This window comes from Pipistrellus kuhlii, unplaced genomic scaffold, assembly GCF_014108245.1.
Source record: "Pipistrellus kuhlii isolate mPipKuh1 unplaced genomic scaffold, mPipKuh1.p scaffold_m20_p_34, whole genome shotgun sequence".
NCBI lineage: Eukaryota > Metazoa > Chordata > Mammalia > Chiroptera > Vespertilionidae > Pipistrellus > Pipistrellus kuhlii.
Genome location: NW_023425534.1, coordinates 143,471 through 154,758, shown reverse-complemented (window position 1 = coordinate 154,758; position 11,288 = coordinate 143,471). Strand labels below are relative to the sequence as shown.

The 11,288-nt window shown below is 63.1% G+C and overlaps 1 protein-coding gene across 1 annotated transcript; it reads right to left on the bottom strand.

Moving 5' to 3' along the window:
• Positions 1-1,158: 1,158 nt before the first annotated feature.
• On the bottom strand, positions 1,159-3,005 carry TMEM88B (transmembrane protein 88B). The gene is made up of 2 exons (XM_036461028.2): positions 2,584-3,005; positions 1,159-1,419 (listed from the first exon to the last, which is right to left on the bottom strand). Exons 1-2 carry the CDS (start codon positions 2,815-2,817, stop codon positions 1,159-1,161), a joined length of 495 nt encoding a protein of 164 aa, XP_036316921.1. The 5' UTR covers positions 2,818-3,005.
• Positions 3,006-11,288: the final 8,283 nt, after the last annotated feature.

Sequence of the window (11,288 nt, the reverse complement as noted above, 5' to 3'; positions counted from 1 at the left end):
ACGGGGTCAAGAACATCGCGGTCACTGGGAACCAGCTCGAAGCAGAGAACAGAAGGCCACAGACCCGGGAGATCTCACGACGCAGAGAGAACGGACTGCGCCCGCCCTGGGTGCCCGTCCGCACGCCCGCGCTGGCATCACTGGCAGAGTGCTCTGTGCCGCGGGGTGCTCCAGAAGGAATCGAACAGAAAGGTTTCAGGGGAGGGAGGAATGAAGGTGGCTCTGGGAATCGCAGGAGAGAACTCCAAGGACGCCTTTATTGCCAGGAAACTCCACGTCAGCCAGTCTGCTCTGGGGAATCATCATTGCTGCCTCACCTTTCATATTTCAGTTTTTTTTTAAAAAAAGAATGTGTACCCTAGTTTGTATCAAGGGCCATGGCCAAGGGTCAGGGTCATAAATGAAAGAAACCATCCCAAACAAAGGAGGAGGTGTAAAATAATGATAATAATAATAATAATGGTAAATGCTAGCCCTGGGCACCTGGCCCTGGGCTCAGCGTGAGTCTAACCCGGTTTCAGGCTGAGCCCGGCAGCCCGGGCTGAGCTCCTGGTGCAGGATGGGGGTCTCGGCTCTGACACTCGGGGAGCCCCGGCCGAGCAGACCCGGGCACAGGGCCGGCCGGCAGCCGCAGTGCAGAAGCAGGGAGCCCCGGCCCCGGGCCCCTCTGAGAGCCTCCTGGGGGCTTCACAGCCTCCGCGGCGGGGGAGCCGGAGAGGGTGCTGGCAGCGGGGGTGGGGGGGCGCGGGTGGGGGGGGCAGGCTGACTCCAGTCCCGGGGCGTCGAGCGCCACCTCGCGGCTGCTCGAAGCACCGCACGCTGTTTCCCAGCAGGATCCGGGCGCAAACCGCGAGCTCGCGGCCCGGGGCGCACTGATGGGGGGTCACAGAAGATGAGGTTCGGGGCCTCTCGGATCCGGAAGTTCGGGGCCTCCGGAGGGCCTCTGGGTCACACAGAGGATGTGAGGTTCGGGGCCTCCGGAGGGCCTCTGGGTCACACAAAGGATGTGGGGGTTCGGGGCCTCCCGGATCCGGAGGTTCGGGGCCTCTCCGGTCCGGGGGTTCGAGGCCTCCCGGTTCCGGAGGTCCGGGGCCTCCCGGGTCCGGAGGTTCGGGGCCTCCCGGGTCCGGAGTCTCGGTCCTCGGGAGCGCCTCTGGGTCACACCCAGGCGCACAGCTGCTCCTCGCCCTCGGGGCGGCGCTCCTCCAGCTCCCTGGCGCCGGACGCTGGGCGGCGGCCGGGTCCCCGGGCCCAGACGGGGGGCGGCAGCAGCGGGCGGAGGCGCCGGGCCAGGCGGGCGCGGGCGGCCGAGGCGAGCGCCAGCAGCGGCGGCAGCGACAGGAAGCCCAGCACCAGGAGCGCCGCGGCGGCGCGGTCCGTGAGCAGCGCGCGGCACGCGGGGCTGGGCGCCGGGTGCACCTGCGGGCGGGCGGGCGGTCACGTGGGGCTGGGGGCGGGCGGGAGGTCAGAGGGCGGGATGTCAGGGGCGGGGCCTAGAGGGGCGGGGCGGGCCAGACAGTAGGGGGCGGGCTCTGGAGGGTGGGCGGGGCCAGGCAGCAGGGGGGGGGCGGGGGGCGGGATGGAGGAGCGGGGTCTGGGTGAAGGGGCGGGGCGGGGTCTGGGTGACTGGGGGTCTGGGTGGTGGGCGGGGCCAGGCAGCAGGGAGGGGCGGGGCCTGAGTGACTGGGGGTCTGGGTGGTGGGCGGGGCCAGGCAGCAGGGAGGGGCGGGGTCTGGGTGGATGGGGGTCTGACTGGTGGGCGGGGCCTGGCAGCAGGCGGCGGGTCTGATTGGGGCGTGGTCTGGGTGGTGGGCGGGGCCTGAGGTCCTGTGGGGTCTGTGCTGAGGCTGCTGTGGGTCTGTCATTTCTCCGCCAAGGAAGGAGCTCAGGGACCCATTCACCGGAGTCCACACGGCGAACGGCCAGAGTAGGGATCTCTCCAGGGGAGGCTCAGCGAGTCCCCGCCCTCCCCGCTGTTGCCCGACCCCCCTTCCCCAGCCACACACACTGCTCCCCCGACCCTCCTCCATGCTGGCATCTGGCCCGGACCCCGGACCTGTGGGTGTCAGCTGGTGTCACCTGCTCTTTAGCGACCCCACGTCCCTCCCTCGCCTTAAGCCTACAGAAAGGGACACAGCGGCTCATCTGCCATCACCCTCCCCGCCCGGGACCAGGCCACAGCCCACTGCACATGGGGAGCCCGGCCCAGGCAGGAGGGTGTGCCAGGGGCTGTGTGTGTTGGGGGTGAGGGATGGGATGAGGCTGTGGACTGGTGAAACCTGACATCCTCTCCTCTTCCTGGAGCCCTCTCCTCCTCCCACCCTGCCCAGCTGCCCGGCCCTGGTGGCCCCTGGTACGAGGCGGGGGCCTCCGGGAGGGGCAGGGCTGTCCCCAGAGTGCGGACAAAGGCCCTTCTTCTGCTGTGGCCCACGGGGAGGGGCCGGCAGGAGGAGGCCCTCCGGGGAGGGACACACACGTCTCTGGGGGCAGGGGGAAGGCTCACCCTCAGGCCCCCTGCCCTGAGCTCCCCCAGGACCCCACGCCCCGGAGTCCCCGCCTGTGCCCCCCTGGGGCCCAGCTCACCCTGGAGTGGCACAGGAATCCCAGGTAGATGACGGCGGCCGCTGGCGTCAGCACCAGCAGGAACACGGCCCCGGGCAGCAGCAGGTGGAGCAGGAGGCCGGCCAGCAGCCGGCTGGGCAGCAGCAGGGCTGCGGGTCCGGCCCTGCAGTCTGGGCGCCTTCGGGGCAGCAAGGGCGCCGTGTCGGATGGGCCCCTTCCCTCGTCCTCCTCCGTCTCCCTCTCCTGCTCGCTCATGCTCTCCCAGCCGCCGTCAGACAGCGACCAAGACCCCTGGGGTCACCTCTGGGTCCGACCCCTTCTCAGACCTCGGCAGCCAGAGACTGGACCCGAGTGGAGGGCAGGACCCTGAGCCGGGAAGGTCCAGCCCTGACCATCCGTCACCCCTGCCTCCGTTTCCCCACGGCCAGGCGGCGGGGCCTCTGTCTGCCGGGCGGGCGCCTGCAGCTCCGGCCCTGGCCAGCCTCTGTGGCCAGCTCCTGTGGGCCGGACCCTATGGCCTGGCACTGGGGCCCTCCTCCCTCCTGGCCCCGCCCTCCCCGCAGCCCCCGCCCCGGCAATGACGTCATCTCATAGGCCTTGGCTATGATCACTGCCCCATCAGGAGCTGGTCTCCCTGGACCCCGCTTCCCCGCCCTGGTTCCTGCTGGTCCCTCCGTTCCAAACCTGGCCCTGCTCAGCCTCGGAGCGTGGGAGAGGGGGGTGCCCACACCCTGGACCTGGGAGAGGACGTGGGACCCGGCACCCGCTGGCTCGCCATGACGGCAGCCCAATCCCTCCTGAAACTGGGGTCACTGGTTCCGTCATTTCTTTATTTTGTTTAATCCTCACCCAAGGATATTTTCCCATTGAGTTTTATTTATTTTATTTTTTTAAAATATATTTTATTGATTTTGTACAGAGAGAAAGGGAGAGAGATACAGAGTTAGAAACATCGATGAGAGAGAGTCATCGATCAGCTGCCTCTTGCACACCTCCCACTGGGGATATGCCCGCAACCAAGGTACATGCCCTTGACCGGAATCGAACCCAGGACCCTTCAGTCCCCAAGCCGACGCTCTATCCATTGAGCCAAACCGGTTTCGGCTCCCATTGAGTTTTAGAGAGAGGGGAAGAGAGGGAAAGACAGAGAGACGAATTGATGTGAGAGAGGCACATCGATGGCTTGCCTCCTGCACACACCCCGGACCAGGGCCCCAGGCCGGGGAGGATACTGCAACCTGTCCTTGTCCAGAATTGAACCCGGGCCCCGTGGGTCTGTAGATGCTCTATCCACAGAGCCACACTGGCTAGAGCTGGATTCCATCCTTTCAAGGGGAGAAAAAGCATTCCAGGCCCTTCCAAAAACCCCAATGACTGCCCCCCAACCATCACTAACACCCCCGCCAACGCCCGAACCCGGGTTCCCTGCGAATGGAGCAGACGCCTGAGCCGCTGAGCAGCCACCGGCATCCGGCACTGACACCCCTCTCTCCCGCCTCCGCAGCCACCTCTCCCCGCAAGCTTTTCTCTTTCCCTGTCCCTGTGCCAGGCCTCCCGGGCCCACCGTCTCCCTTCAGACGCCTTAGAGTGGGGAGGCGACCGTGAAGTGGTGAAGTGGGGGGAGCGGGTTAAGGAACACAGGCCCCGTCAGGACCTCGGCAGCTCCCTGGACGCTCATCCACACCTGTCCCCAGGCACAAGCACAGCTCACACCTCAGGGTCTTTTTTTTTTTTTTTTAATATATTTTATTGACTTTTTTATAGAGAGGAAAAGGAGAGGGACAGAGAGCTAGAAACATCGATGAGGGAGAAACATCCGTCATCTGCCTCCTGCACACCTTCTATTGGGGATGTGCCTGCAACCAAGGTACGTGCCCTCGACCAGAATCGAACCTGGGACCCTTGAGTCCGCAGGCCGATGCTCTATCCACTGAGCCAAACCAGACAGGGCAATACCAGGGCCTTATAGGAACTATTCATTTCACCAGTGATGTGTGTGGCTGCTTTTGCTCAGTGGAGAGACCCTCAGCCTACAGACTGAAGGGCCCAGGTTCAATTCCGGTCGCGGGCACGTACTTTGGTTGCAGGCTCCTCCCCGGCCGGGGCCCCCAGCTGAGCAAATGTAGGAGACCCATCGATGTGTTTCTCTCACAGGAACATTTTTCTCTGTCTTTCCCTTTTGCTTCCACTCTCTCTACAAATCGATGGGAAAATATCCGCGGGTGAGGATTTTTTTTAATGTATACTTTTTATTGATTTCTTACAGAGAGGAAGGGAAAGGGATACAGAGTTAGAAACACTGCTGAGAGAGAAACATGGATCAGCTGCCTCCTGCACACCCCCTACTGAGGATGTGCCCGCAACCAAGGTCTGTGCCCTTGACCGGAATCAAACCTGGGACCCCTCCGTCTGCAGGTCGACGCTCTGTCCGCTGAGCCACACCGGTTAGGGCTCGGGCTTGGATTTTGTTTTAATGCTGCAAGTGGTTTGGCTAGTGTACAGACGGCGGCGAGGGTGCCTGTCTCCTCTCTGGCCCCACCCCCTCCACAGGTGAGTCACGTACACACACGCCAGGAGCAGCTCTAGGCCCTGGACTTGGCCGTGATTGAGGCCGACAGAGGGAAGGGCTGCGTGTGCCTGCCCTGACGGCCTTGCCTGAACCCACAGAGGCCGCGAGGAACGTGGAAAGGCTGCCAGGAGGCATTCCCAGGCTCCCCTGGCTCTGACCGGGTACGGGCGGCCCCCTGGGCCCCAGCAGCAAGGACTGGATCCCCAACAACAGGCAGCACTCTCTCCACCCCTCCCCCTGGTGTGGCCCACAACCTGGCCTGTTCTTTTTTTTTTAAATACTTTTTTTTTCTTTCTTTTTTTTTTTTTTTTTTTATGGATTTTAGAGGGGAAGGGAGAAAGAGACAGAAATGTCAACGATGAGACAGAATCATGGATCCGCTGCCTCCTGCACGCCCCACACTGGGGATGGAGTCTTCAACCCGGGCCTGTGCCCTGACTGGGAATTGAACCGGGAACTCCTGGTTCATAGGTCGACACTCAACCACCGAGCTGGCCCGTTCTTTTCGGTGTGACCCTGGGGGACAGGGACGCAGAGAGCTGACACCTTTGCTGCCCTTGCTTTTTCTTTCTTTAAATATATTTTATTGATTTTTACAGAGAGGAAGGGAGAGGCATAGAGAGTTAGAAACATCAATGAGAGAGAAGCATCGATCAGCTGCCTCCTGCACACCCCCTACTGGGAATATGCCTGCAACCAAGGTACATGCCCTTGACCATAATCGAACCTGGGACCTTTCAGTCTGCAGGCCGACGCTCTATCCACTGAGCCACACCGGTTTCGGCGTGCTCTTGTCTTGCTTTTTCTGGCAACGTGAGCAGCGAAGTGTCTGAACCCACCCTGAGTGCTGGCTGCCTTTCGGCCTGAACCTGCCAGCCGGGCTTTGGTCCTGGGAGAGGAAGGCAGACGTTAAAAACCAAACAGATTCTTTCACAGAGTGGTAAGTGTTAGGAAGAAAATAAAACAGGGTCAGGTCGGTGGTCAGGCGGGAGGGCCCCTCTGGGGAGCAGACGTCAGAGCAGGGGGGCCGTGGGGTGGGGTCCCTGTGGCTGGAGCCTGGGCCCCTCAGCCTCCTGCCTGGGGACCCACCCTTGGGACCCGGTACCTGCAAGGGCTGCTCTCGAGGGGGGTGGAGGGAGCAGGACAGGGCCCACAGGACACCCCATCCTTGGGAGCCTGAAGGTGGGGGCTGGGGTGGGAGCAACAGCCCCAAAGCTGTGCTGCCTCCTGGTGGACAGTCACAGAGGCAGCTGGCGCACTTCCTCCTCCTGTCGGACCCCTGACAGGTGGGCTTCCCTGGGGATGAGGAGATGGGAAGGCAGGGCCAGCCCCCCCCTGGCCCAGTCTGCCCTAGAATCAAAGTGACCCGTCCTGCAGGCCTCCCTCAGGCCCCTTCCTTCCTGCAGCACCAGTTCCAGATGCTTCTAGTCTCGTCATAGAAATGCTCCCAGGCCCGGCCGGCGTGGCTCAGTGGTTGAGTGTCGGTCTCTGAACCAGGAGGTCAGGGTTCGATTCCTGGTCAGAGCACAGGCCCAGGTTCAGGGCTCAGTCCCCCGAGTGGGGCATGCAGGAGGCAGACGATCGATCCATGATTCTCTCTCATCACTGATATTTCTCTCTCTCTCCCCCTCTCCCTCTCTGGAAGCAATAAAAATATATTTTAAACATGATACCATAGCCTGGCTCCTCCCTCTCCTGCCCAGCGGTCTGCCTTCACGGCCTCCACTGACCTGCCATCTTGAGGCGATCCCTCCCCGATGCCCTCACCCAGGTTGCCTGGCATGGGAGGGAAGGATCCCACTGTCCCGTCCACCTCCTGGAATGAGGCAGGAGGCAAAGCTCCAGCCCCAGGTGGGTGGTCTCAGTCGGCATCCCAGGAGGGGGGTGAGGGGCAGGGCCTGAGGGAGGGGCCAGGGAAGGCATGTGGGTGCCTGGGGGGGGCGGGGGGGTGGGGGGCCGGGGGGGTGGGGGGGCGGGAGGGGGGAGGGCAAGTCTTGGCGCATTAGAGGCTGCTCCTTGAAGGAGCTCAGTCCAGGGGCTTGCTCCTGCTTGCCTGGTCTTTGTCTGGGTCGGGGAGGGGGGGCACAGGCTGTTGGCAGGGAGGAGGGGACTGGGAGGGGGAGGCTGGGCCTCCAGGCAGGGCCTCACCTTAAGTTTCTGTGTAAACAGTGTGGAGAGCGGCCCTTCACCTGGCCCAGGAGGCACCCGCTCACTCCACCCCCACCCCACCTCCCCCCTACCCCCCACCCCCACCTCCCACATACACCCCACACCCCACACCCCACACCACACACACAGGCAACTGCAGCTCCAGCCTCCAGCCCTCCGGAGCCCACACCCACCTTCACAGGCTGTGGCTGGGCCAGGACGCACATGGAGAGGAGCCCCGAGTCCCTCCCGGGGCAGGCTCCCTCTGGGGTAACTGGGAGCTGAGCCCGGCTGGTGGCCTGGTTGGGGGAGGGGATATAACCGGTCCATGCTGGCCTGGAAAGGGGGCTGGGCCTGGCCCGGCCTCCGGTGTCCACACAGGATCCTTTTCTCCCAGCCAGTCTTGGGCGCCCACAGCCCGGGCAGCAGGGCCTCCCTGAGGCAGCAGCCGGGCAGGAGCTCAGGGGATGGAGCTGGGATCAGTGGATGGAGCTGAGCTCAGTGGATGGAGCTGGGATCAGTGGATGGAGCTGGGATCAGGGGATGGAGCTGGGATCAGTGGATGGAGCTGGGATCAGTGGATGGAGCTGGGCTCAGTGGATGGAGCTGGGATCAGGGGATGGAGCTGGGCTCAGTGGATGGAGCTGGGATCAGTGGATGGAGCTGAGATAAGTGGATGGAGCTGGGATCAGTGGATGGAGCTGAGATCAGGGGATGGAGCTGGGATCAGGGGATGGAGCTGGGATCAGGGGATGGAGCTGGGCTCAGTAGATGGAGCTGGGATCAGGGGATGGAGCTGAGATCAGGGGATGGAGCTGGGATCAGAGGATGGAGCTGAGATCAGGGGATGGAGCTGGGATCAGGGGATGGAGCTGGGACCAGTGGATGGAGCTGGGCTGGTGTGGATGGAGCTGGGATCAGTGGATGGAGCTGAGATCAGGGGATGGAGCTGGGTTGGGAGGAGGCCTGAGGGCGGGAGCGGAGGGGCCCGGTGTCCCCCAGGCCCAGGGCGCCTGCTGCAGGCTCCGTGGACGGGTCACAGGGGGCCAGCGTGGAGGAGAGGTGAGCCCCCCACCCCGGGGCTGCGCGGGGAGGGTGCATCCGGCCAGGAGGTGTGTGTGGAGGGGTTTTCCCTCAGGGTGAAGAGCAGGTCCGGGCGCTGGGCTGGGTGGGCGGGCAGGGGCCCTCACCGGGCGGGGCAGGACCCGGTCTTGCTCCCAGGAGCCCGCCCCAGCCTCGCCAGCGCCCGCAGGGCCCGCGCGGGGAGGACCTGCTGCCTCTGGCCGCGCTGCCGGCCACGCGCCCTCCTGGCCACGCGCCCTCGTGCGGCTCCGGCTGCGGCTCCGGCTGCGGCGCGGGGCGCGGGCCGGGGCGGAGGCGGCGGGCTCTGGGGGCTGGAGCTGCTGGCCGGGCGCGCGGGCCCAGGCCGCGAGGGGCCAGGGCTGAGCATCGCGGCGAGTGCGGGCCGCCGGCAGGTACTTGGGGGCCTCGCCCCCGGGGGGCGGGGCGGGGAGGGCGCGGGCCGAGGGGACGCGGGCAGGAGGAGGAGGAGGTTGTCCGGCTTCGGGGCTCAGGCTGGCGGGAGGGTCCAGGAGGGTCTGGGGTCCGAGTGCAGCCTGGAGTTTGCTTCCGGTTGTAGCCACCTCAGAGACGCCTGGGGAGGACCCTGGCCGGGTGCTCCAACTTTATTCTGAATACTTTTTTATTGCCCTGGCCGGTGTGGCCCAGTGGATAGAGAGTGGACCTGTGGATCATAGGGTCCTGGGTTCGATTCCGGTCAAGGGCAGGCACCGTGGTTGCAGGCTCCTCCCTGGCCTGGTCCCTGGTCAGGGCTCATGCAGGAGGCAGCCAATCCATGCATCGATGTTTCTGTCTTTCCCTCTCTCTTCCACTCTCTCTAAAAATTAATGGCAAAATATCTTTGGGTGAGAATTAAAAAAAAAAAATAAAAAAAAAAATATATATATATATAATCATTGATTTCAGAGAGGCAGGAAGAGAGAAAGAAACATGAATGATGAGAGAGAATCGTTGATTGGCTGCCTCCTGCACGCCCCACACTGGGGATTAAGCCCACAATCCAGGCATTGAACCGTGACCTCCTGGTTCACAGGTCAAGGTTCAACCCCTGACCCATGGCGCTGGGCCAGGTGTTGAAGTGTGTCTAAGGACGAGGAGGGGGGGAGAGTTAGTCTCTAGGCAGAGCCCTCCAGGTGCCCGAGGGGCTGGCACACTTACCGCCGGGAAGCCGTGCCGAGAAGAGGCCGTTAGGAGACCAGGCCAGGCGAGTGGGGATCAGGCAGATGGCGGGGCGGCCCTGTCCTCTCCTCCCCTCCTCTTCCAGGACGTGGAGACTCTGCTTGACCGGGGGGCAGACCCCAGCCTCGGACAGGCCGGGCGCTCTGCCCTCCACAGGGCCGCCGCGGGCAGACACCTGTCTGCCGCCGGCTGCTGGCCCCCTTGGGAGCAGAGGTGAATGCTGGGGACACACTGGGCCTCATCCCCGGCACCACGCTGCTCAGAGCGGCCACGTGGACGTCGCCAGCCACCTCTGGACAGGGGCGCGCAGGCTAATGCCATGGGCTGGCCCCGCTCCACACCCCTGCACCTCGCTGTGGAGCGTGGCCGCGGCCCCACCGCCAAGCTTCTGCTGAGCCGAGGGGCCAGCCCAGCCCCGAGGACGCAGTGGGGTGAGGTGACCCAGGACCACGTGGCCAAGGAGGGCCTGTCCCGGGCAAAACCTCCCCTTTGCAGAGAGCTAGGGGCCGGCTGGTGTGGCTCAATGGGTTAGCATCGACCTATGAACCAGGAGGACATGGTTCGATTCCTGGTCAGGGCACATGCCCTGGTTGGGGGCTCCATTCCCAGTGTGGGGTGTGCAGGAGGCAGCCAATCCATGATTCTCTCTCATCACTGATATTTCTATCGGCCTCCCTCTCCTTTCCTCTCTGAAACCAATAAAAGTAGATTAATTAAAAAAAAAACACACCACAAGAATGACTGCCAGGGGCACACAGCTCGGGGGATGGGAGAGGCTGAGCCGCACAGCGCAGGACAGGCGGCTCCGGGCTCCCACGGCCTTGGGGTGTGCCAGGACCCCCTCTTCGGAGCTGAGACCTGCCTGGGTGGAGGGGAGGACTGTCAAGAGTCCCTGGAATAGACGCGGACAGTGGCATCAGACTGACCCACTGACTCCCAGGAGCGCCTCACCTCTGCAGTCCAGCCTTCTCCACATTCTCCTGCAGAGAGACTGGCTCGTGCCCCAACGCCTGAGGGTCAGCCCTTTGTCTGTCCACCGTGGGGGTGTCACCCTCAGTCGCTCTCTGTCTCTGGGGGTGCTCTCACTGTGCTATCTTTGAGTTGGCATTTGTTGATTTGCAATCAGTCATGTCAGGGCTGAACCCCTGGCCACCCCTGTGATCCAGAGCCCACACACCCAGCTAACATACCCCCAACCCCAAATCACCAGGGCCAGGTACCAGACAGCTAGAGGTGGCCCCTGTGCAGCAAGGCCCACAGGGATGATCCAACAAACCAGTCCCAAGAGGTTGCCCTGCCCTGCACTGCACTTCCTGCTGGAACCCCCTGCTTCCCCACTCCTGCCTCCTCACTGATACGGGTCTCCCTGTGGCACTGCAGGCCCTGGCATGTCCCCTCCACTCAGGAAATGTAAGTGCCCACCCCTGTGCCCTCACAAAAAATCATTGCCTTTATTCAATTTAAAAGTATACCTTTTAAAAAAAATATATTTTTTATTGATTTTTACAGAGAGGAAGGTAGAGAGATAGAGAGCTAGAAACATGGACCAGCTGCCTCTTGCACACCCCCTACTGGGGATGTGCCTGCAACCAATGTACATGCCCTTGACCGGAATCGAACCTGGGACCTTTCAGTCCGCAGACCGATGCTCTACCACTGAGCCAAACCGGTTTCGGCTAAAAGTATACTTTCTTGTCTGGCCCATGTCGCTCGGTGGATGAGCGTCAATCCAGGAACCAAGAGGTCTCCA

Coding starts and splice junctions, on each gene's coding strand:
- TMEM88B (XM_036461028.2), bottom strand. CDS start 2,817: ATGAGCGAGCAGGAGAGGGAGACGGAGGAGGACGAGGGAAGGGGCCCA. Junction 1,420..2,583: donor GATTCCTGTGCCACTCCAGG/GTGAGCTGGGCC, acceptor GCCCGCCCGCAG/GTGCACCCGGCGCCCAGCCC.